General features: G+C 45.7%; 3 protein-coding genes across 5 annotated transcripts; 1 reads left to right on the forward strand and 2 right to left on the reverse strand.

Moving 5' to 3' along the window:
• Window positions 1-584: 584 nt before the first annotated feature.
• Window positions 585-3,408, reverse strand: LOC123045810 (cytosolic Fe-S cluster assembly factor NBP35). 2 transcript variants are annotated; one of them, XR_006421586.1, is made up of 4 exons: window positions 3,253-3,407; window positions 3,062-3,163; window positions 928-2,197; window positions 585-721 (listed from the first exon to the last, which is right to left on the reverse strand). XR_006421586.1 is itself a non-coding variant. In XM_044468986.1 (3 exons), the coding sequence occupies exons 1-3, from the start codon at window positions 3,302-3,304 to the stop codon at window positions 1,302-1,304; spliced, it is 1,050 nt and encodes a 349-aa protein (XP_044324921.1). In that variant the 5' UTR covers window positions 3,305-3,408; the 3' UTR covers window positions 881-1,301. The 2 variants fall into 2 exon arrangements, 1 of the variants encoding a protein (XP_044324921.1); XM_044468986.1 differs by lacking the exon at window positions 585-721 and having other exon boundaries at window positions 881-2,197; window positions 3,253-3,408.
• Window positions 3,409-3,419: 11 nt separating this feature from the next.
• LOC123045809 (uncharacterized) lies at window positions 3,420-5,357 on the forward strand. 2 transcript variants are annotated; one of them, XM_044468984.1, is made up of 2 exons: window positions 3,420-3,648; window positions 4,321-5,357. In XM_044468984.1, the coding sequence occupies exons 1-2, from the start codon at window positions 3,525-3,527 to the stop codon at window positions 5,283-5,285; spliced, it is 1,089 nt and encodes a 362-aa protein (XP_044324919.1). In that variant the 5' UTR covers window positions 3,420-3,524; the 3' UTR covers window positions 5,286-5,357. The 2 variants fall into 2 exon arrangements, with proteins under 2 accessions (XP_044324919.1, XP_044324920.1); XM_044468985.1 differs by lacking the exon at window positions 3,420-3,648 and adding an exon at window positions 3,697-4,252.
• A 1,113-nt stretch (window positions 5,358-6,470) lies between these two features.
• On the reverse strand, window positions 6,471-10,006 carry LOC123045811 (F-box protein SKIP14). The gene is made up of 3 exons (XM_044468987.1): window positions 8,251-10,006; window positions 6,795-7,538; window positions 6,471-6,711 (listed from the first exon to the last, which is right to left on the reverse strand). The coding sequence occupies exons 1-2, from the start codon at window positions 9,292-9,294 to the stop codon at window positions 7,008-7,010; spliced, it is 1,575 nt and encodes a 524-aa protein (XP_044324922.1). The 5' UTR covers window positions 9,295-10,006; the 3' UTR covers window positions 6,471-6,711; window positions 6,795-7,007.
• Window positions 10,007-24,349: the final 14,343 nt, after the last annotated feature.

Here is a 24,349-nt window from a genome sequence, read left to right on the forward strand (position 1 = left end):
TTACATTTTACCCTATATTCATCTGTTTCCTTTGCATGGAACTTCGCTGTCGTTTTTTATCCTAAGCTTGACGGTAGCTAAACTTCAAAGGACAGACCATATTTTCCTTTTAAGATAACTTATTAGCCATGGTTATTTTGTTTCATTGCAACATTTCCCATCTTTTGTGTTGTTATCTAAAGAAGTGTGATTCGATGGCCTTCAACAAAGCCAGGAAATAGAAGACCTTCCAGATGGCGACGATTGTCGTATTCAGGAAAGTGTGGGGTTCAGGCATGTCGTTGGTTACCTAAACCAAGCGAGGAGTCAAATCTATTTTTGGTTATTCTCTATTGTGTGCTGAAATGTCCAAATCCTATGATTGTTGTATTTTTTTGCTTGTTCCAGATCTGGATATGTTCCCATCTTTTGTTTTCCTTGTTTAAATGCAACTGTGCTCTTGATAACTTTTTCTTTGTTCATGGCGAATATTCGAAATTGGTAGAACTTACCATGGCCATTTTCTCTGTAGGTAGATACTACCTTCCTTCTTTTGATTGTTTCAGATATGGGGGCGTGGATACATATCCTTTTGCCCATCTTTATGTTCATATATATAGTGTCAAGAATTGACGTTCACATATTTGTAAGACTGAACAAGGGAGTATACGACAAGAATCAATGATTGAATAACGCAAAAAACACGAGAATTTTTCCTTGCTCCGTCCTCCAATCCTTCGATCTGTTTGCAAGATTGAAAGATTGAATGAATATGCGATGCATTGATTAAATTTTATTTGATATACATGTAACAATGGTGTATGCAAGATCGCAAGTTTGCTCAATTGCAAAAAAAAAAATATGCAGTGTAAAATCAGAAATCACAAATAAACAGCTACAGTAAATTAAGCAATAAATATATTATTAAAAACTGGTATATTTACATACCCAAAATAACTGCCTGGTTGAGCGCATGGGTTAAGGATCGTGTCCCTGACAAAGTTTCATATGAGCATGCCCTACAATTGAGCTTGTCCCCACGAACTCCTTCATCAATTCAGCTACAGAACTGTATAAGGAGGCCACCGCGGAGCTGGACTAGGTTGTTTTCCAACTTGTCGCTTGCCTTTAGCCCTTGCTGGACTAGGTTGTTTTCAAACTTGTCGCTTGCCCTAAACCTCCTACGTCTATGTCATTATTCGCCTTTCGCATTAATGTATATGTACTTCTATTTTTTCCCGTAGCAACGCACGGGCACACAGACACTGCCTAATAGTAGTCTACAATTAACCATATTTTCATTGCTGTCTGTCAACACCCTCCTACTGTGTCTTGATCAGCTTCTTGATTATGCTTCTAAGAGCTGGAGCACTTGCACTGCACTTCTGATCTGTGAAGCATGACCTCCCCTCCTCCGCCGCCTTGCAGAGCTGCGGATCCATGGGCACCTTCCCGAGGAAAGGGACCCCCATCTCATGGCACATCTTCTCGGCGCCACCCTTGCTGCTATCGAACACCTCGCTGCATGCAATGAGCGATAGAAGTTCGGGGGCCTTGTCCTTGATGTAGTCCAGTGCCCACTCAGTGGCGTCTGTCTCGCCATTCTCACTTGGCTTCACAAATTTCATATCTGAAAGTGTCTGCCTCAGGCCACTCATGTTCTCCACGACACCGAGGACAGGAACGCTAACCTTTTTGCAGAAGCTTATCTCCTTCCTCACGTCAATTAGAGAAACTTGCTGCGGAGTGGTGACGATGATGGCACCATCGATTCCTGCAATCTGGAGGTACTGCACAATTGAAATATGTTCGTCTGAGGTTCCTGGAGGAGCATCCACCACAAGGTAGTCGATATCTCCCCAATCAACATCCTTCAGGAACTGTTTGATGAGCCCATTCTTGCGAGGACCTCTCCATATGACAGCATCATCTGGGTTCGGCAGCATGAAGCCAATTGACATGACACCAAGGTTGGACTCAACATACACTGGTGACCAGCCAGCATTGCTTTGATGAATATCCTGGCCTTCAAGGCCTAACATTTTTGGGATGCTAGGTCCGCATATGTCTATGTCAAGAAGGCCGACCTGATAGTTCATCTCAGCAAGGGCAAAAGAGAGTTGGGCTGAAAAGGTACTCTTCCCGACACCACCCTTTCCAGACAACACCAGTATCTTATGTTTCACAGTATTCATTCGCTCAATGATGGCAAGCAGGTCTGAAAATGAAACAACTCAACTTAGCATTGTCTCGCCAAGAATAAAAATACTAGAGATGAAAGAACAATAAGATATTATGGATACACAAACAATCGCATAAGATATGAACTGCATTTTATAAGTATAATCATGCTAAAGGCCACATATGATATGATGCATGCCCACGTAAAAAGGAAACAGTCACGGGTAATGCGGCTTCGGTGTGCTTGTGGGACCTCAGATTCAAAGTTCTTATAGCTAGGTCAAAAAATAACAGCTGACATAGCACCAGCACCACATACACAATTAACTGAATTTGTGTACATGTATGATAATCTAAATGCAGCAGTAGGGTTCTTCAAGTACTTTTTTTCTGAGATAGCACTTCTTCATGTGATCAAATTGAGCTGGGTTGACTAACCGGTACAAGATGTAACAAGAACACCCTCATCCGGCATATAAACAGTACCTGAGAGTCAATGAACCAACTGTAGAATCTTTCAGTTTCAGGTAGTAACTCATATTTTTCTAGTGCATATCAGACCGCTATTTATGTACCATCTTAACTTCTTCAACATCATGGAATTTATGGTCAGGGATACTAAAATAACTTGTACTTAGAGAAAGCATGCAAATTCGCTCACATGGTGAGTTCATGACGACAAAACTGTAACATCTTGTCACGAGCTCAACACAATGCAAACACAATCGCAAAGCGATACTCACACAAGTGCGGACCATACTCTCTACTAAGCTCGTACTCGGCTGCAACAGCAAAAAATCCTGGCCAGCAGCAAGCATCGGCGCAACATGCTAGTAGCAAGCAAGCCGCACAAAGATCAGACTGGGGAAAAGTAAGGTGCAGAGGGGCAGGGTGGTGCTACCTGGGTCGGGGCCCTTGGGCGCGGTGGCGCAGATCTGCTGGTTGGGGCACCCGGCGCAGGACTCCGCCTTCCCGGCCGCCTCCGACTGCGTCCCGGGGCAATCTGCGGCGGCGAAACACAGAAAATTCATCAGAAACAAGTCTAAAACCCTCAGACACAGTAAACCCTCGCAAGCGAATGGCTGGCCTTACGCTCGTTGGCGTTCTCCGGGACATCGCCGTCGCCATCGCCGCCGTTCGCCATTGCCTCCGATCGCTTCCCCGTCCCCACTCTTCGCTACCGCGGCGGCTGCTCGTGCGGCTGTTGGATAAATTCCACCTGGTTCGTATACTTTTTTATGGACGCTTTTGCCCCTGCACCGAAGGAAGGCTGGTTGTGTTGGACCCAGAGTCCCAGACCGAGACCTCTCGTCCCGTCCCGAACCCAGACGGAACCAGGTCCATCCCCAAGCGGAGACCTAGCCATGGCAGCTTCTCCGCAGGCGGCGGCCGCCGGCCGCCACGTGCTGGGCCGCGGGGCCGCGCCGCCACGGCCGAGGCTTCGCTCGGCTCTACCGGCGTCGTCGCTCGCGCTCCCGCAACGCGCAGGTGAGTGAGCGACCCACCCCCGCCACTGCTCGGCCCGCTGCACTATGGTTTCACCTTCAGTGTCACCCTCAACCCTCACGCTCCACCAGAGCTTCAGAGCATCGTGAACGACGACATGAATGCTGCTCGCTCCCAAATGCGGAAATTATTTGGGAAATGCTCGCGGTCGTCCGGTCTAGTTTCAGGTTGTTTTTGGATATTGTAGCTTGCTGATTATCGTTCCTAATTTGGTCGCAATCGATTCAGTATGTACTGTCTGTACATGTTGGAATCTGAGTACAAGGCTCATACAGTATCTCCCAACTAGTGGTAGATAAAAAATGGAACAAGATTGCAGGCTGTCATTTTCAGTTATCTAGAGTTTGCTTCGTTCTAGCAGCAACATAAGCTTTGCACTTGTCAGAAATGTTTACTTGTCCCAAGCATGTCTGCTTCCTGGAGCCGGGCAAGGAATAAGCCCTTGGTGGTTGCTTGCGAAATTCCTCCATGCTTTATCCAACAAGTGAGGCAATCTCTTCATATAAGAGAAGCATAACACAAACTCTGTCATGCGTTACACGCACAGTCATTCATAGGTTCACCATTTTTGCGGAGCACTTCCTCTGTATGCTTTCTTAGCACTTCGTATTACTTATCCAAACCGCATCACAATGTTGTCTAACCGTTGAGCAGTTTCTTATTTGTTCAGGTCGCTCCTGCCGATTCCAACGGCATTTTGCTCAACATCGCGTGTGCGGTTAACTCCATCTGCATCCTTGCCGTCAAGACGAAACTTTGAAGGCTATATTCCTCGCAGCTGCTCGCGTTCATCGTTGCAGATCTACACTACCCGGTCATCGCCCCTATCTCTCTCGCCGTCTTCAGCCCTCATGGTGTCGGCCCAGCTTCCCCCGGCTGATGTAGCCCAGCGGTCAGAGGAGTGGTTTGCTCTGCGCAAGGATAAGCTCACCACAAGCACCTTCAGCACTGCCTTGGGTTTCTGGGCCGGCAACAGACGGTCGGAGCTTTGGAGTGAGAAGGTCTTCGGACCAACAGATATCAAGTTGGCGGATGCGGCCATGGCTGCCATGGCCTGGGGAACCAATCATGAAAGCATGGCCGTCGAGCAGTACACAAGAATCACAGGACGGTCAGTGGGTTCCCTTGGCTTCGCAGTGCACACCGAGGCTAAATTGGGGTGGCTCGGAGCTTCACCTGACGGCGTTCTTGGTTGTGACCCCGACGGTGGGATCCTGGAAGTCAAGTGCCCATACAACAAGGGTAAGCCCGAGCTTGCTCTGCCATGGCGTATCGTGCCATACTACTACATGCCGCAGGTGCAGGGGCTGATGGAGATCATGGGCCGAGACTGGGTCGACCTGTACTGCTGGACACCCAACGGGAGCAGCCTTTTCCGAGTGCCTCGGGACCGCGCATACTGGGAGCTCATCCACGACGTGCTGCGCGAGTTCTGGTGGGGCAATGTGATGCCCTCCAGGGAGCTGGTGCTGCTGGGGAAGGAGGCCGAGGCAAGATCCTTCGAGCCGCAGCCCAAGCACCGGCTGACAAATCTAGTGATAGTTAAGAGCAGGAAACTAGCTTCTGAAGCCAAGTTGTTATGTAGGGATGTTGGTGGTCATGTAGAATTCTTCCCATAAGTGTAGTTCTGGCGGTGGTTGTACACTGTATTCTGTTTATTCGTTAAATGAAAATCATGAATTACTTCCAAATGATTGCATTCGATGTCACTTGTTTTTGTGTGGTTATAAAACTATGTGAGATCCTAGGTGATGTGCCCTAGGATCGTTCCACATGTTCTTCAGATTTACTTAAAACTAGTGAAACTAGAAAACAGGTAGCAATGAATCAGGTGGGGGTCATCCAAAGAAACATGCACACACAATTTGCTTCTTACATATGGAATGTAGCCATGACGCATCTTTTTCTCTCTCTAGCGGAAGTCGTCAATGGTTCGATAGTTACCCTGATGATGTAACCCGTGCGGTAACTGGCAATCTTAGATTGCCGTGTCTTAAATGGAATCCGAGTGTTCCATATCAGAAAAAAAAGGCATTTCTGGCCAAAGTGGTCTATAAGAAACAAACAGGTTTCGCATATGAAACAAGGGGTTAGAGGGATGACTCAAGGTACCACCAGATTTCAGTCTTCTCAAAGTGGTGAACTCTGCTTCCCTAGAGGCATGGGCTTCCTTGCTTGATCCCTCTGGCCGCTGCTATGGTTGAGTTGGCCAACACGTTCCCTCGCACGCAAGGCAAGAAAAAGCAGAGCAACGCGACAGGTGCTGCTTGCTTCCGGGACATGGATTCTTGCCGGATGACAATGTGGATTGCTACTCTCGAAAGACAGAATCAACCTACTGCTGGCCGCTTCTCAGCTCTAACGAATCCCTGCTTTGCCTTGCCTGTGGGACAAGCAAGAGGTAGGCGGAGTCGACATGCTTCCCGGACCGATGGAGCTCGCCTCACATTTGTTGCATGACCTCTTCACGGGCTACGTAACCCATATACTCTCGTTGGGTATCATGATCGCCTGCGCAGCGCTTAGATTATTGGGAGCAGAACAAGCAGGGCGAGCTTTGGATGAATCGATCTATTATCAGGCAATCTTGACAAGGGCTTCCCCGAAGTACCGAAAAAATTCATATCTGAAGCATGTTTTCAAGAAACTGCTCAGGTTTTACCAAAAGCTGCCTGCGAGGACGGCCAAGGAGCAGATTTTATCATAACGGGATATCATCACAGATTCACTGTAAACTCCAACTAAACACAACAGATGAAAAAGGATGCTTATATATAGCAACAAAATTGAAGATAGTGATAGTATAGTCAGAAGTCATTGATTTATTTATTTCTATGAAACAAGTTACCAAGTCATACGACACGACGTATCCAGGACAAACTATTACAATGTCACGCATATACAGATATAATATACTTGGAAGCTAAGGAATAAGTTCGTCTTCAGTCTTCTTCACAGGAAGATGCAGCATCAAGCAACACACCGACACCAATCTCACCATGTACCTATACACTCTTGAACTGCAAATTCCATGAAGAAACATCCCTGGAACAAGATAATAATAAAGGAAATGAGTGTCTCCTCATCACCAAACAACTAAACGTTACCAAAAGTAATGCTCCACCCACCTCCTTGTCGCTGGTGAGGCTGTAATAGTGGGAATCATCCCTTTATTTCTGCTGGAATTAGTAACATCTTTTTTTGTTTTTCTTGCAAGCAAATGTACCATCTGTCAAACGACCACACACCTTCATGAATAGCAAACTATATTTTTTTTTCTTCATCAGTAATGCTAAGAAAGATGGCTGAATGGCTGGACATGGACTGTTGCTCCTCCATGTTCAAGGAGAAGGTATTCTTCCACTGGATAAAATGGAGACCAGATCCTTTTCCACACCGAGAGATGGTGAAGCCGGATCGCCTCGACACTTGTAGCAAAGGTAGACCAGATCAAATTTCTCTTCAAACTTCTCATTTCGTTCTAAGCACCTTCCACACTGCCGGCATCTCTTGATGCAAACCTCACATGCTCTGCACTTGCCAGATCTCTTGTCACTGCACTCCGCTTCAGGGCAGTCAAAAACAAGTTTGTAACTTTGACAGATGGGGCACATCTCAATATCAAGAGCATATCCGTCATTGCAATCTAATAAAAAATGATTAGAATGACGGAATCGCGGAGCCCGGTTGTGCAACTCCTGTCTCTTGTCGATGCTCAACAAGGATAATAACTCCTCATAATCCTCTTTTGGTAAATTGAAGTTTTTGTCAATTCTGAGGCACTTAATACCCGACACTGCTTTCATATTAAATGACTTTAGATTGGCAATAAGACCATCCAAAGTTAACCGCGGGCAGCGCGCAATACTCAACTGTTGTAACAAAAAGGAGCAGGTTAGAATCAATCACAAAACAAAAATATTTCTGTTGAATTAAAAATGTATGACCAAAAAGCATATGCAGCATAACGGGAGTCCCCCCTCAAATTGATAGGACAAGTTTTTCATCATGCTGCTTCAACTTTAAACTATTGTGAGGAAGTAAAAACATATACTGATTTTTTAACTAGTTTACCCTCGAGACAATGATCTAGTGGATTTACACTCAAGTGAATAGCATTAGCTAAAAAGAATGAAACCTAACTTTCTTTTTGTTGGTTGTAAACTACTAGAGAAATCGTACTAAAAAAGCCATAGCGAATATTCATGACAGAAAATAACTGGAGAAATCACATTAAAAAACCATAGTGAATATCCATCACAGAAAATACTACCCAGATAGCAAGAGCAAGCAAAACATGGTATGCTCCATATAACATCTACATTCGAATACCCAAAGTATCCTAAGGTGCTGGCCCTAGCTCCATCGGAGGGTGTTGTGTCCGTACGCCACCACCACCTAAGTCAGAGTCATATTCAGCTCGAATTTGGGTTACTTTTTCTATTAGGGTATGCTAATATAGGAAGTACATCAGTGCAATTATGAATATATACAGATTAATTTGTTGCCAAATATGATCCCAGGCCTTCAAGGAATTGAATTATTCTTAGAAATACTTACAAAAAGGATTGTGACCATACTAACCTTTGTTAACCTCAGATTGCTTTGGAGAACAGCATTCAAACCATTGTCGGTGATATTTATGCAGTCATTTATATTTAGACACTGCAAATCACCTGGAATCTTCTGTGTCAGACGTAGAAGATCAGGATCAGTAATCTTCCCACTCAATACCGGTTCAACATGGATACACTTCCACACTAAGGAATGAGTGCGGATCCATGAATGCAAAGACTTGCACACCATCTCTGTAGCTAGGATGTCACGAAGCCCAAGATAGGCAAGAGCATACTTCATCCCGTCATGCGGTGCACTTCCCACGGTATCAACTCCATCACGGCACACCAATGCAGCACTGCCAGAAGGAGATGGGTCCTCTCCGGGTACAATTGGCCATGAGCATGACGCTCCCACGGCATCAACTCCATCACGGCACACCAATGCAGCACTGCCAGAAGTAGATGGATCCTCTCCAGGTACAATTTGCCGTGAGCAGGACGCAAGGGGAGGCAATCCTTGAGAGCAGTTGGCGCCTCCGGCAGCATAAAGGCCTCCAAACCCAAAAGGCCCCTCAAAAGCACGCCTGCAGCCACCCGGGAGGAAAGGTGGCTCCCAGGAGAGCGCAATAGCATGATTCAGGTCCAGGTAATAACTCAAGTCGGCACGAACAGCCGCGCCGCCGTCACTGCTTCCAACAAAACGCCCTGCACCAGACATGACCGTGCGGTCAAGGCAACTGGCGATGGCTGCAGTGATGGTGTTCCCCAAGTTCATCCCGAAGGGATCCGCGGGCAATAGATCCGCAGGGTCCGGCTCGAAATCATCCCAGCGCCTGGAGTTGACCCCTGGGGACGAGAGGGGCGAGGCCTCCTCCGACCAGCATCCACACCCCCGCATCAGGGCAGAGCACTCGTCGCTCACCAAGAATGAGCACGACGGGTAATTGAGCGCCATAATAACCTCCAAACTCCCCTGCGCTCCAATCCTCCTCCTCCTGCTCCAATTCCTCCTCCTCCTCCTCCTCCCCCCCTCTTTTTTTTGGTGTTTTTTTCTATGGAGTATGCACATGCACAAAGAGAACTATAGAAGACGCAACCCTAGATCTCCCTCCCCCCAGCAAGAGAACCCTCTATTCCTGATCCGGGCCAGTCAAAAAATATCCCTAGGACCAAAAACTTCACGGAGCAATCTCGATCGCGGATCCCAAATCAATCCAATAGCGGCGGAGAAACCAGGGGCAGGCAGGGGGGCTCAATAAAAAGACGACAATCTCTACCTTCCGCCCGAACCAGAATCAGAATCAGAATCAGACCCGGAGCCGGAGCAGCGGCGGCGGCGGCCCCATCAAAGGAAACGCAATCCGGGGAGAATCAGGGCCCGAATCAGAGCAATAAACACGGGACCGAAATCCCCACCCAGCGGCGCCGGCGGGAGGCGAGATCCACGAGCCGACGGGGCGGGGGCTCTCGGGAGGGGATTGGCGACTCTGCGGTGGGCGGACGCCTGCGAATGCGGCGGCGGTGGGGTGGGGTGGGGGTGGGCGGATGACTCGACTGGGATTGTTGGAGCGGCGATGCGGGGGAGGCTGGTGGAGGACGGGTGGTGGTGGTGAAACCTTGATGGGAGGTAGGGGGGTGAGGGTGGGGGTTCCGCGAAAATCTCCAAGCCTCCTTCTCCCGCTTGGCCTTCCGCGCGGCGCGAGTGAGGGGGAGGGAACGGGAGGAGGAGAGGGGTTGGAGAGGAGGGAGGGAGGGAGGGCGCGCGCGTGGTGGCCTGCCTGCCTGCCTGCCTGCTCTGGGGGTGGGGGCGGCCGAGCCGATCCCCTTTTCTACTTCCGGGGCGGGCGGCTCCCCGCTCTCCTCTTGTTTGTTGCGTTCCGGTGGGGGTTTTCCTTCGGGTGTGCGCTGCGCGGGCGGGCGGGGGATCTCTTTTTCCGGGGAATATTTTCTTCCCGGGCTTTCCCGTGCGCTGCTGTGACCGGACCGGCCGTGCGAATTTCGCGCCGGTTGGACTGTTGGGGGGAGGCGCGCGAGCGCGCGTGGCCGTGTCCGTCCAGCTGTGGGTTGGATGGATGCCTCGTTGGTTTGGGGAAGGAATTTATCGGCTCCTTTACTGCGGCCGATCTGGATCTTTCAAATTGATCGATTTCCTTCTTGAATTGGATCGGGGCTGGAATTCTTTACTAGGTCGTACACTTGCATAACGGAGCAGTAGTACTGGTATATACTACGAGTACAAGGTACTCCAGAGGGTGTGAAACGGAACGCTTTGTATCTTAGACAAATTTTTGGTCGTGCCCAAAAGTGTGTAACTCAGTAGTTTTTCTTTTCCTTTCTTTTCTGAACAATTAGGGGAGGGAAGAGAACCACATGACTCAAAAGGAGTTTCATGCACAAGTTTTTTTTCTTTTGAGGGACAGACAAGTGTTGTTACGCGAGTATAGTTTTTCTGCTTTTACTAGTTTTCCACACACGAACTTGAAAGATGGTGTACTTGTTTCGCCATACCCATGTTTTCTTGTGCTCGATTTTGCTAACATTTATCCCTCGGTTTTCTTTCGGAGATTCGGGAAATGTTTAACTTATATCGTCCGATCAAGGAATAGAGTAACAAGCAATGGTAGGTTGGTATGAGCATTACAATGATAGATGTAAGGTGAAAGCAACGCTATTAAGATTATAATTTCTAATAAAAAAATAGTTCCATTAGCAAATACCCTGTCATGTGGCGTGGCCACGTGGTAAGGCATCGGGTTTTGGTCGTTACTAAAAGGTTTGAATCATTACGACAGAAATGTTAATCTAACCAATACAGGTTGGTTGGATAGGGCATTTTAGCCGTTGGGTCATGACCAAGGCACATAGTGATTACTAACTAATGCAGTTGTTATTACGCAATAATATCGATAATTGTCAGACACGTGTTCCCCCACGTGCAACTACTATACCCGAGATGTCTGGTTTTGGTAGGATGCCCCTATGCAACCGAATGGCGGGAGTATTTAGAACTATATTAACTAATCGCTACATACGCCTATTGATTGAGGAGTAGGCAATACCACCATGAAAACAATGTTGAAAAGCCTAAAATAAATCTAGAAAAATACAACCACCCGTGACAAAAAACCTGGACTTGAACCCTGGTGTGGAGGTTATACCCTAAGAATTCTAGCCATCCAGGCTATGCTCGACTCACACCCCATAGTGTGTTAAACTACAATAAATAAAAAATTGACGATGGTGTTACAATTGAATACTTTTCGACTGCCATCGACAAGGCCATGCCGACTTCAAGATAGGAGCGACAACAGCGGCTCGTTCTGGCGGCGGCAATGTTCGTTCGGTGGTCCATGGGCCTACATGTAAAAAACCTTATGTTTGGGGTGTTTTATACACTACTAGTAAAATGCTTATACATAGAAGTTTAGCAGCGTTTGTTTCGGACCCACGCTACTGGTAATTTGCAGTAGCGTTGGTTACAAAGCACGCTACTGGTAATGGTTAGCAGTAGCGTTGTTTAGCATGGGCCGCGCTACTGTTACATGTGCCGCGGGGCCCAGAACGAAAGTCCACTTATCTATAGCGTGGCTTGTCCACCAACGCTACTGCTAATGGGCTTAGTAGCAGCACTGGCCCATACCCAACGCTACTACTATGCCAAAAGAAAACCCCCCGCACCCCGGCCTCACTTCGATCGATCCCCTCCCAACCGCCGTCGCGGTTACGGTTCCGTCCGACACCGCCACCGCGGGTAATGCTCCTCCCTCTCCGCTGCTCCTCCCTCTCTCGCCGCCCCGATCTGTCGCCGCTCGCCTACCCACTCCCCTGCTGCCCCCAAGTCTGTCATCGCCCCCACTCCCCCTTCTGCCCCTCCTCCCCCAACTCCGTCGCCGCCCCCACTCTGACGACTGGGTCGTGGAGGGGGACGCGCTAGCCGGGGTGACTTGCACGTAGGGGTTGTCAGCGTCGTTGCTGGCCACCGTGACGGCGACGGCCGTGGAGTGCGGTGGCGAGAGAGACGTTGAGAACCCCCTACTACCCCACTCCCAACCCACCGCCCTCACTGTCCGCTGACGAGAGAGAGGTTGAGAGCCCCACTCCTCAAACCCATGATGATGATGTTCTTGTTGTGTTAGATCCATTGATCTTGTTTAATTAGTACTAATGCTAGCTTGTTGACCGGTCCAAGTTTTTAGGGATTATAGCTAGCACGATGCTTTGCTTTAGTTGTTGGTTTTGGGGTTCCTCACATTAGTTGTTTTTTATGCTATATTGGAATTAGTGAACCACTCTTTTTTTATTGGGTTAATTCTACCATCTCTAGATCCTACTGTTAGTAGCACATATAAACCTGAATATATTCAGTTTGGCTTGTGTTGAGATATCTTGTGGTTCGGTTTAGGTCAGATGGCATAACACATTTGTGTGGTTTGGTCTGGTTTAGTTTTCTTGTGGTTCAGTTTAGGTTAATCATATGGCAGTTCTTGTTATATGTTTTTTCCTTTGAAGTGGATCATTAATCCGTTTCTAATATTGCTTTAGGAAAATGGCGCCACCACCACCACCATGTCGACTGTGCAAGTCAAGGTGCGCCAGCAGCCTTGCAACTGGCACGTTGTTCGACATCTACTTCCAACCGAGTTTTCTTCCTGTGGCGGTAACAAAATATATGAAACTTGTAACAACTATTTTGTTTCTAGTGTTATTAGCATTAATGCATTGTGTATATATCATTGTGTATACACAGATCATCCCATGCAATGTGAGGTTGGAATTCAACAAGCTGACTGGAGACAATGTGACCTTTGAGGCTCATGGGGGGCCTACACTACGGAGGTCGAGAAAGGATGAAATATGTCGCAGATGGGAGGAGATGGATGGGACCGTTTCATCTCCCACATGGGTATCACTGGTGGTGAGTTGATCAGCTTCTCCTTCAGAGCAGAAAGACCCGGCCGTCATTTATGTCAACACGGAGGAAGATGATGAGGACCCACTTGATGAAGTCATATATGCTCAAAGAATAAGGTTGGGCAAGGAGGAGGTGTGCAACCAACGGGACATAATTCCGCCACATGCTGACTATGTCGGGGTGCCATTCGTGACCCGCCTGACAAGTACCATGGTTGATCAACATGTTATGGTATGTTATACTTACTGTAGTAATTTCATTATATGCTTTATTGTTATACTTACAAATGCAAATTATCTGTATGTAGAATCCGATGATATGCATAGTGTAGAATCCAATGATATGCTTAGTGTAGAATCTGATTACATGCTTACTTAGTGTAGAGTCCAACGATATGCTTAGTGAATCCGATGATATGCTTAGTGTATAGTCCAATGATATGATGTGTAGAAGCTAGCTGATGATATGCTTTAGTGTAGAGTCCGATGACATGCTTAATTAGTCTACTCCAATGACATGCTTACTGTGCGATCGATGATATGCTTTAGTCTGTAGCTAGAGTCCAATGATATATATGCTTACTGTAGAATCCGATCAATGATATGCTTTAGTGTAGCTAGAGTCCAAGGAACCGTTAATAGTGTAGAATCCATACTTATTAGTAGAATTCAAGCTTAGTAGAAACGTAGTACTGTTTTTATAGTGTAGAAATCTATACTTAGTAGAAATATATTTGCAAGAGTATATGCGAGAGATAGAGGCAAAGGTGTCCCGTCTTTCGATGAGATGGTGGCTATCTTTTTGGTGTAAGTCGACTTTGACGATCCGACTACGAACGTGTGAGGACGTCGCGCTTTAGCAATTGCTAAACCAACTTCGAGAGGTTATTGACCACGCCGGAGCACGATCAACCTGACCACGAAGGTTTATTTCCTGCAAGCAAATAAAGAACAAGCAAGAAACTAAGATTGCAATCTGGATATTGCGAATAACAAAATAAAGCTTTATTAATGAAGGTGGGGTTCTATGACGTCGTGGTCTGGTCGTTGAACACAAACGAAGTACGCGAAGTTGCAGCTATGGTGAACTTTTAATCTAAACAAAACCCAAAATCTAAACGACGCCCTAAGGGTTGTATATATGGAGGAAGAGGGGGGATTCGTGGCCCTTGGGGAAGGGGTCCGAAACCAACCCTATCTCTTATTTCCCCACACATACGGACTCTAAAAACAGCCTATACTTATGTATTTTGAAATTACATGGGCCTGGCCCAATAATAAGGTGATGCAGCACCTAGAATAGCCTCTAGACGAAGTTTATGAAGTGGAATCTTGTATATTTCGTCCAAGGCTTCATACATTCATTATGGTGGCTTCAAAGTCATGAAATCATCACTTGTAACTCCGTCCTTGTTCCCCTTGCGCATGACATCATCTCCATGCTTGGTCTTGCTTCAATGTTCTTCCCTCTTATCCATGCCAGGCCCTTCATTTGTAAGCACAACAAATGTATCCAATTTAAGCAGCATCATATTCTCATGAATATTAGAATCATTACCAAGAAATGAAAGTATCTGATAATTTAATTGGCGTGCACGAGCTCTAGTAATTGGTCCAGTATATGTAGCAGCAGGGGTTGTGGGTGTAACAATGGTATTGATGTCCTCATCATCCTCCCCTTCTTGAAATGAAGTCGTCCTCGATGGAAGCTCATTTCCCTCACCCAAATAAGGCTTCAAATCTGCAATGTTAAAAGTGGGACTAACCCCAAAATCTGCAGGCAACTCAAGTTTATATGCATTATCATTTATTTTCCCTAACACCTTAAAAGGACCATCAGCAGTGGCATTAGCTTTGATTTGTGCAAATTAGGAAACCTATCCTTATGCAAATGTAACCAAACAAGATCTCCATGTGCAAAGACAACATGTTTTCTACCCTTATCTCCAGCAAGTTTATATTTAGCATTCATACGCTCAATGTTTTCCTTAGTTAACTCATGCATTTTCAAAATCAATTCAACACGTTGTTTAGCATCAAAATTAACCTTCTTCGAAGATGGAAGAGGCAACAAAACAATAGGTGCACGAGGTAGGAAACCATACACAATTTCAAAAGGGCACATCCTAGTAGTAGAATGCAATGAACGATTATAAGAAAATTCAATATGAGGCAAGCATTCTTCCCGCATTTTCTTATTATTCTTCAAAACAGCCCTAAGCATAGTAGACAATGTTCTATTTACTACTTTAGTTTGTCCGTCAGTTTGGGGGTGACAAGTAGTACTAAAAAGTAGTTTAGTCCCCAACTTAGCCCATAAACATCTGTTCGAAATATGCCCTAGAGGCAATAATAAAAGTATTATTATTATATTTCCTTGTTCATGATAATTGTCTTTTATTCATGCTATAACTGTATTATCCGGAAATCGTAATACACGTGTGAATACATAGACCACAATATGTCCCTAGTGAGCCTCTAGTTGACTAGCTCGTTGTGATCAACAGATGGTCATGGTTTCCTGGCTATGGACATTGGATGTCGTTGATAACGGGATCACATCATTAGGAGAATGATGTGATGGACAAGACCCAATCCTAAGACTAGCACAAAAGATCGTGTAGTTCATTTGCTAGAGCTTTGCCAATGTCAAGTATCTCTTCCTTCGACCATGAGAGCGTGTAACTCCTGGATACCGTAGGAGTGCTTTGGGTGTATCAAACGTCACAACGTAACTGGGTGACTATAAAGGTGCACTACAGGTATCTCCGAAAGTATCTATTGTTTTATGCGGATCGAGACTGGGATTTGTCACTCCGTGTAAACGGAGAGGTATCTCTGGGCCCACTCGGTAGGACATCATCATATGCGCAATGTGACCAAGGAGTTGATCACGGGATGATGTGTTACGGAACGAGTAAAGTGACTTGCCGGTAACGAGATTGAACAAGGTATTGGATACCGACGATCGAATCTCGGGCAAGTAACATACCGATAGACAAAGGGAATTGAATACGGGATTGATTAAGTCCTTGACATCGTGGTTCATCCGATGAGATCATCGTGGAACATGTGGGAGCCATCATGGGTATCCAGATCCCGCTGTTGGTTATTGACCGGAGAACGTCTCGGTCATGTCTACATGTCTCCCGAACCCGTAGGGTCTACACACTTAAGGTTCGATGACGCTAGGGTTATAAAGGAAGTTTGTATGTGGTTACCGAATGTTGTTCGGAGTCCCGGATGAGATCCCGGACGTCACGAGGAGTTCCGGAATGGTCCGGAGGTAAAGATTTATATATGGGAAGTCCTATTTTGGCCACCGGAAAATGTTCGGGATTTTTCGGTATTGTACCGGGAAGGTTCTAGAAGGTTCCGGAGTGGGGCCCACCTGCATGGGGGGACCCACATGGACGTGGGTAGTGGGGGCAAGGCCCCACACCCCTGGTCAAGGCGCACCAAGATCCCCCCTTAGAAGGAATAAGATCATATCCCGAAGGGATAAGATCAAGATCCCTAAAAAGGGGGATAACAATCGGTGGGGAAGGAAATAATGAGATTTCTTTCCTCCCACCTTGGCCAACGCCCCAATGGACTTGGAGGGCAAGAAACCAGCCCCTCCACCCCTATATATAGTGGGGAGGCGCATGGGAGCTATACACGAAGTTCTGGCACAGCCCTACCTCTCTCCCTACTCCTCCTCTCCCATGGTGCTTGGCGAAGCCCTGCTGGATTGCCACGCTCCTCCACCACCACCACGCCGTTGTGCTGCTGTTGGATGGAGTCTTCCTCAACCTCTCCCTCTCTCCTTGCTGGATCAAGGCGTGGGAGACGTCACCGGGCTGTACGTGTGTTGAACGCGGAGGTGCCGTCCGTTCGGCACTAGGATCATCGGTGATTTGAATCACGACGAGTACGACTCCATCAACCCCGTTCACTTGAACGCTTCCGCTTAGCGATCTACAAGGGTATGTAGATGCACTCTCTTTCTACTCGTTGCTGGTCTCTCCATAGATAGATCTTGGTGACACGTAGGAAAATTTTGAATTTCTGCTACGTTCCCCAACAGTGGCATCATGAGCTAGGTCTATTGCGTAGATTCTTTGCACGAGTAGAACACAAAGTAGTTGTGGGCGTTGATGTTGTTCAATATGCTTACCGTTACTAGTCCAATCTTGTTTCGACGGTATTGTGGGATGAAGCGGCCCGGACCGACCTTACACGTACTCTTACGTGAGACAGGTTCCACCGATTGACATGCACTTGGTGCATAAGGTGGCTAGCGGGTGCCAGTCTCTCCCACTTTAGTCGGAACGGATTCGATGAAAAGGGTCCTTATGAAGGGTAAATAGCAATTGGCATATCACGTTGTGGTCTTGCGTAGGTAAGAAACGTTCTTGCTAGAAACCCATAGCAGCCACGTAAAACATGCAACAACAATTAGAGGACGTCTAACTTGTTTTTGCAGGGTATGCTATGTGATGTGATATGGCCAAGAAGAATGTGATGAATGATATGTGATGTATGAGATTGATCATGTTCTTGTAATAGGATTCACGACTTGCATGTCGATGAGTATGACAACCGGCAGGAGCCATAGGAGTTGTCTTTATTTATTGTATGACCTGCGTGTCATTGAAGAACGCCATGTAAACTACTTTACTTTATTGCTAAACGCGTTAGTCATAGAAGTAGAAGTAGTCGTTGGCGTGACAACTTCATGAAGACACGATGATGGAGATCATGATGATGGAGATCATGGTGTCGTGCCGGTGACGATGATGATCATGGAGCCCCGAAGATGAAGATCAAAAGGAGCAAAATGATATTGGCCATATCATGTCACTATTTGATTGCATGTGATGTTTATCATGTTTATGCATCTTGTTTGCTTAGGACGACGGTAGTAAATAAGATGATCCCTTACAAAATTTCAAGAAGTGTTCTCCCCTAACTGTGCACCGTTGCTACAGTTCGTCGCTTCTAAGCACCACGTGATGATCGGGTGTGATGGATTCTTACGTTCACATACAACGGGTGTAAGACAGTTTTACACAGCGAAAACACTTAGGGTTAACTTGACGAGCCTAGCATGTGCAGACATGGCCTCGGAACACGGAGACCGAAAGGTCGAGCATGAGTCGTATGGTAGATACGATCAACATGAAGATGTTCACCGATGATGACTAGTCCGTCTCACGTGATGATCGGACACGGCCTAGTTGACTCGGATCATGTGATCACTTAGATGACCAGAGGGATGTCTATCTAAGTGGGAGTTCATAAGATGAACTTAATTATCCTGAACATAGTCAAAAGACCTTTTGCAAATTATGTCGTAAGCTCGCGCTTTAGTTCCACTGTTTAGATATGTTCCTAGAGAAAATATAGTTGAAAGTTGATAGTAGCGATTATGCGATCAGTAGAAAGCTTATGTCCTTAATGCACCGCTCAGTGTGCTGAACCCCAACGTCGTTTGTCGATGTTGCGAACATCGGACATACACGTTTTGATAACTACGTGATAGTTCAATTAAATGGTTTAAGTAGAGGCACCAAAGACGTTTTCGAAACGTCGCGGAACATATGAGATGTTTCGAGGGCTGAAATTGGGATTTCAGGCTCGTGCCCACGTCAAGAGGTATAAGACCTCCGACGATTTTCTTAGCCTGCAAACTAAGGGAGAAAAGCTCAATCGTTGAGCTTGTGCTCAGATTGTCTGAGCACAACAATCACTTGAATCGAGTGGGAGTTGATCCTCCAGATGAGATAGTGATGTTTCCCCAAAGTCATTGCCACCAAGCTGCTAGAGCTTCGTGATTAACTATAACATATCAGGGATAGATATGATGATCCTTGAAATATTCATGATGTTTGACACCGCGAAAGTAGAAATCAAGAAGGAGCATCAATTGTTGATGGTTGGTGAAACCACTAGTTTCAAGAAGGGCAAGGGAACAAAGGGATACTTCATGAAACGGCAATTCAGCTGCTGCTCTAGTGAAGAAACCCAAGGTTGAACCCAAACCCGAGACTAAGTGCTTCTGTAATAAGGGGAACAACCACTGGAGCAGCATTACCCTAGATACTTGGTAGATGAGAAGGCTGGCAAGGTCGATAGAAGTATATTGGATATACATTATGTTAATGTGTACTTTACTAGTACTCCTAGTAGCACCAGGGTATTGGATACCGGTTCGGTTGCTAAGTGTTAGTAACTCGAAATAAAAGCTACGGAATAAACGGAGACTAGCTAAAGGTGAGCTGACGATATATGTTGGAAGTGTTTCCAAGGTTGATATGATCAAGCATCGCACGCTCCCTCTACCACCGAGATTGGTGTTTGCGTTGAGCATAGACATGATTGGATTATGTCTATCGCAATACGGTTATTCATTTAAGGAGAATAATGGTTACTCTATTTTTGAATAATACCTTCAATGGTCTTGCACCTAAAGGAATGGTTTATTGAATCTCGGTCGTAGTGATACACATTTTCATGCCAAAAGATATAAGATAGTAATGATAGTACCACTTACTTGTGGCACTGCCATGTAAGTCATAATGGTATAAAACGCATGAAGAAGCTCCATGTTGATGGATCTTTGGACTCACTCGTTTTTGAAAAGTTTGAGACATGCGAACCATGTCTATTGGTGTATATGCATGAAGAAACTCCATGCAAATGGATCGTTCGGACTCACTTGATTTTGAATCACTTGAGATATGCAAATCATACCACATGGGCAAGATGACTGAAAAGCCTCATTTTCAGTAAGATGGAACAAGATAGCAACTTGTTGGAAGTAACACATTTTGATGTGTGCAGTCGAATGAGTGCTGAGGCATGCAGTGAATATCATTATGTTCTTACTTCACAGATGATTCGAGTAAATGTTGAGTATATTTACTTGATGAAACACAAGTCTGAATTATTGAATGGTTCAAGTAATTTCAGAGTGAAGTAGCAGATCATTGTGACAAGAGGATAAAATGTCTATGATATGATCATAGAGATGAATATCTGAGTTACGAGTTTTGGCACACAATTAAGACATTGTGGAAATTGTTTCGCAATTAATACCGCCTGGAACACCATAATGTGATGGTGTGTCCGAACATCATAGTTGCACCCTATTGGATATGGTGCGTACCATGATGTCTCTTATCGAATTACCACTATCGTTCATGGGTTAGGCATTAGAGACAACCACATTCACTTTAAATAGGGCACCACGTAATTCCGATGAGATGACACCGTATGAATTATGGTTTAGAGAAACCTAAGTTGTCGTTTCTTAAAAGTTTGGGGCTGCGACGCTTATATGAAAAAGTTTCAGGTTGATAAGCTCGAACCCAAAGCGGATAAAATGCATCTTCATAGGAAACCCAAAACAGTTGGGTATACCTCCTAATTCAGATCCGAAAGCAATATGGATTGTTTCTAGAATCGGGTCCTTTCTCGAGGAAAAGTTTCTCTCGAAAGAATTGAGTGGGAGGATGGTGGAGACTTGATGAGGTTATTGAACCGTCTCTTCAACTAGTGTGTGACAGGGCACAGGGAGTTGTTCCTGTGGCACCTACACCAATTGAAGTGGAAGCTTATGATATTGATCATGAAACTTCGGATCAAGTCACTCCCAAACCTCGTAGGATGACAAGGATGCGTACTACTTCAGAGTGGTACGTAATCCTGTCTTGAAGGTCATGTTGCTAGACAACAATGAACCTACGAGCTATGGAGAAGCGATGGTGGGCCCGGATTCCGATAAATGGCTTGAGGCCATAAAATCCGAGAGAGGATCCATGTATGAAAACAAAGTGTAGACTTTGGCAGAACGGCTCGATGGTCGTAAGGCTAATGAGTACAGATGGATTTCAAAAGGAAGACGGACAATGATGGTAAATGTCACCATTAAGAAAGCTCGACTTGTCGTTAAGATGTTTTCCGACAAGTTCAAGGAGTTGACTACGATGAGATTTTCTCACTCGTAGCGATGCTAAGAGTCTGTTGGAATTATATTAGCGATTACTGCATTATTTATGAAATCTTGCAGATAGGATGTCAAAACATTGTTTCCTCGACGATTTTAATGAGGAAAGGTTGTATGTGATACAACCGGAAGGTTTTGTCAATCCCGAAAGATGCTAATAAGTATGCAAAGCTCCAGCAATCCTTCTAAGGACTGGAGTGAGCATCTCGGAGTTGGAATGTATGCTTTGATGATGATCAAAAATTTTGGGTTTGTACAAAGTTTATGAGAAACTTGTATTTCCAAAGAAGTGAGTGGGAGCACTATAGAATTTCTGATGAGTATATGTTGTTGACATATTGTTGATCAGAAATGACGTAGAATTTCTGGAAAGCATATAGGGTTATTTTGAAAGTGTTTTTCAATGGAAAGCCTGGATTAAGCTACTTGAACATTGAGCATCAAGATCTATAAGGATAGATCAAAATGCTTAATAATACTTTCAAATGAGCACATACCTTGACATGATCTTGAAGGTGTTCAAGATGGACCAGTCAAAGAAGGAGTTCTTGCCTGAGTTGTAAGGTACGAAGTTAAGACTTAAAGCTCGACCACGGCAGAATAGAGAGAAAGGACGAAGGTCGTCCCCTATGCTTAAGACGTAGGCTCTTCAGTATGCTATGCTGTGTACCGCACCTGAAGTGTGCCTTGCCATGAGTCAGTCAAGGGGTACAAGAGTGATCCAAGAATGGCTCACAGGACAGCGGTCAAAGTTATCCTTAGTAACTAGTGGACTAAGGAATTTTCTCGATTATGGAGGTGGTAAAAGAGTTCGTCGTAAAGGTTACGACGATGCAAGCTTGACACCTATCCGGATAGCTCTGAGTAGAGAGACCGGATACATATAATGGAGCAATAATTTAGAATAGCTCCAAGTAGAACAGTTGTTTGGAATAGCTCCAAATAGAGCGTGGTAGCTGCATCTAGGAGATGACATAGAGATTTGTAAAGCACACACGGATCTGAAAGGTTCAGACCCGTTGACTAAAACCTCTCTCACAAGCAACATGATCAAACATAAAACTCATTGAGTGTTAATCACATAGTGATGTGAACTAGACTACTGACTCTAGTAAACTCTTGGGTATTAGTCACATGGCGATGTGACCTGTGAGTGTTAATCACATGGCGATGTGAACTAGATTATTGACTCTAGTGCAAGTGGGAGACTGTTGGAAATATGCCCTAGAGGCAATAATAAAAGTATTATTATTATATTTCCTTGTTCATGATAATTGTCTTTTATTCATGCTATAACTGTATTATCCGGAAATCGTAATACACGTGTGAATACATAGACCACAATATGTCCCTAGTGAGCCTCTAGTTGACTAGCTCGTTGTGATCAACAGATAGTCATGGTTTCCTGGCTATGGACATTGGATGTCGTTGATAACGGGATCACATCATTAGGAGAATGATGTGATGGACAAGACCCAATCCTAAGACTAGCACAAAAGATCGTGTAGTTCATTTGCTAGAGCTTTGCCAATGTCAAGTATCTCTTCCTTCGACCATGAGAGCGTGTAACTCCTGGATACCGTAGGAGTGCTTTGGGTGTATCAAACGTCACAACGTAACTGGGTGACTATAAAGGTGCACTACAGGTATCTCCGAAAGTATCTATTGTTTTATGCGGATCGAGACTGGGATTTGTCACTCCGTGTAAACGGAGAGGTATCTCTGGGCCCACTCGGTAGGACATCATCATATGCGCAATGTGACCAAGGATTTGATCACGGGATGATGTGTTACGGAACGAGTAAAGTGACTTGCCGGTAACGAGATTGAACAAGGTATTGGATACCGACGATCGAATCTCGGGCAAGTAACATACCGATAGACAAAGGGAATTGAATACGGGATTGATTAAGTCCTTGACATCGTGGTTCATCCGATGAGATCATCGTGGAACATGTGGGAGCCATCATGGGTATCCAGATCCCGCTGTTGGTTATTGACCGGAGAACGTCTCGGTCATGTCTACATGTCTCCCGAACCCGTAGGGTCTACACACTTAAGGTTCGATGACGCTAGGGTTATAAAGGAAGTTTGTATGTGGTTACCGAATGTTGTTCGGAGTCCCGGATGAGATCCCGGACGTCACGAGGAGTTCCGGAATGGTCCGGAGGTAAAGATTTATATATGGGAAGTCCTATTTTGGCCACCGGAAAATGTTCGGGATTTTTCGGTATTGTACCGGGAAGGTTCTAGAAGGTTCCGGAGTGGGGCCCACCTGCATGGGGGGCCCACATGGACGTGGGTAGTGGGGGCAAGGCCCCACACCCCTGGTCAAGGCGCACCAAGATCCCCCTTAGAAGGAATAAGATCATATCCCGAAGGGATAAGATCAAGATCCCTAAAAAGGGGGGATAACAATCGGTGGGGAAGGAAATAATGAGATTTCTTTCCTCCCACCTTGGCCAACGCCCCAATGGACTTGGAGGGCAAGAAACCAGCCCCTCCACCCCTATATATAGTGGGGAGGCGCATGGGAGCTATACACGAAGTTCTGGCACAGCCCTACCTCTCTCCCTACTCCTCCTCTCCCATGGTGCTTGGCGAAGCCCTGCTGGATTGCCACGCTCCTCCACCACCACCACGCCGTTGTGCTGCTGTTGGATGGAGTCTTCCTCAACCTCTCCCTCTCTCCTTGCTGGATCAAGGCGTGGGAGACGTCACCGGGCTGTACGTGTGTTGAACGCGGAGGTGCCGTCCGTTCGGCACTAGGACCATCGGTGATTTGAATCACGACGAGTACGACTCCATCAACCCTGTTCACTTGAACGCTTCCGCTTATCGATCTACAAGGGTATGTAGATGCACTCTCTTTCTACTCGTTGCTGGTCTCTCCATAGATAGATCTTGGTGACACGTAGGAAAATTTTGAATTTCTGCTACGTTCCCCAACAACATCTCCAAGAGTGGATAAGAAATTTAGTAACGATCTGAAACAATAGTATTTGGCATACCATGCAAGCGAATAATTTCATGAAAGAACAAATCAGCAACATTAACAGCATCATCGCTTTTATGACATGGTATAAAGTGTGCCATTTTCGAGAATCTATCCACGACAACAAATATGCTATCCCTCCCCTTCTTTGTTCTAGGTAAACCTAAAACAAAGTCCATAGATATATCCTCCCAAGGAACCGTAGGTACAGGCAAAGGCATATAT

Source organism: Triticum aestivum, chromosome 2B (assembly GCF_018294505.1).
Source record: "Triticum aestivum cultivar Chinese Spring chromosome 2B, IWGSC CS RefSeq v2.1, whole genome shotgun sequence".
In the NCBI taxonomy this organism is placed as follows: Eukaryota; Viridiplantae; Streptophyta; class Magnoliopsida; order Poales; family Poaceae; genus Triticum; species Triticum aestivum.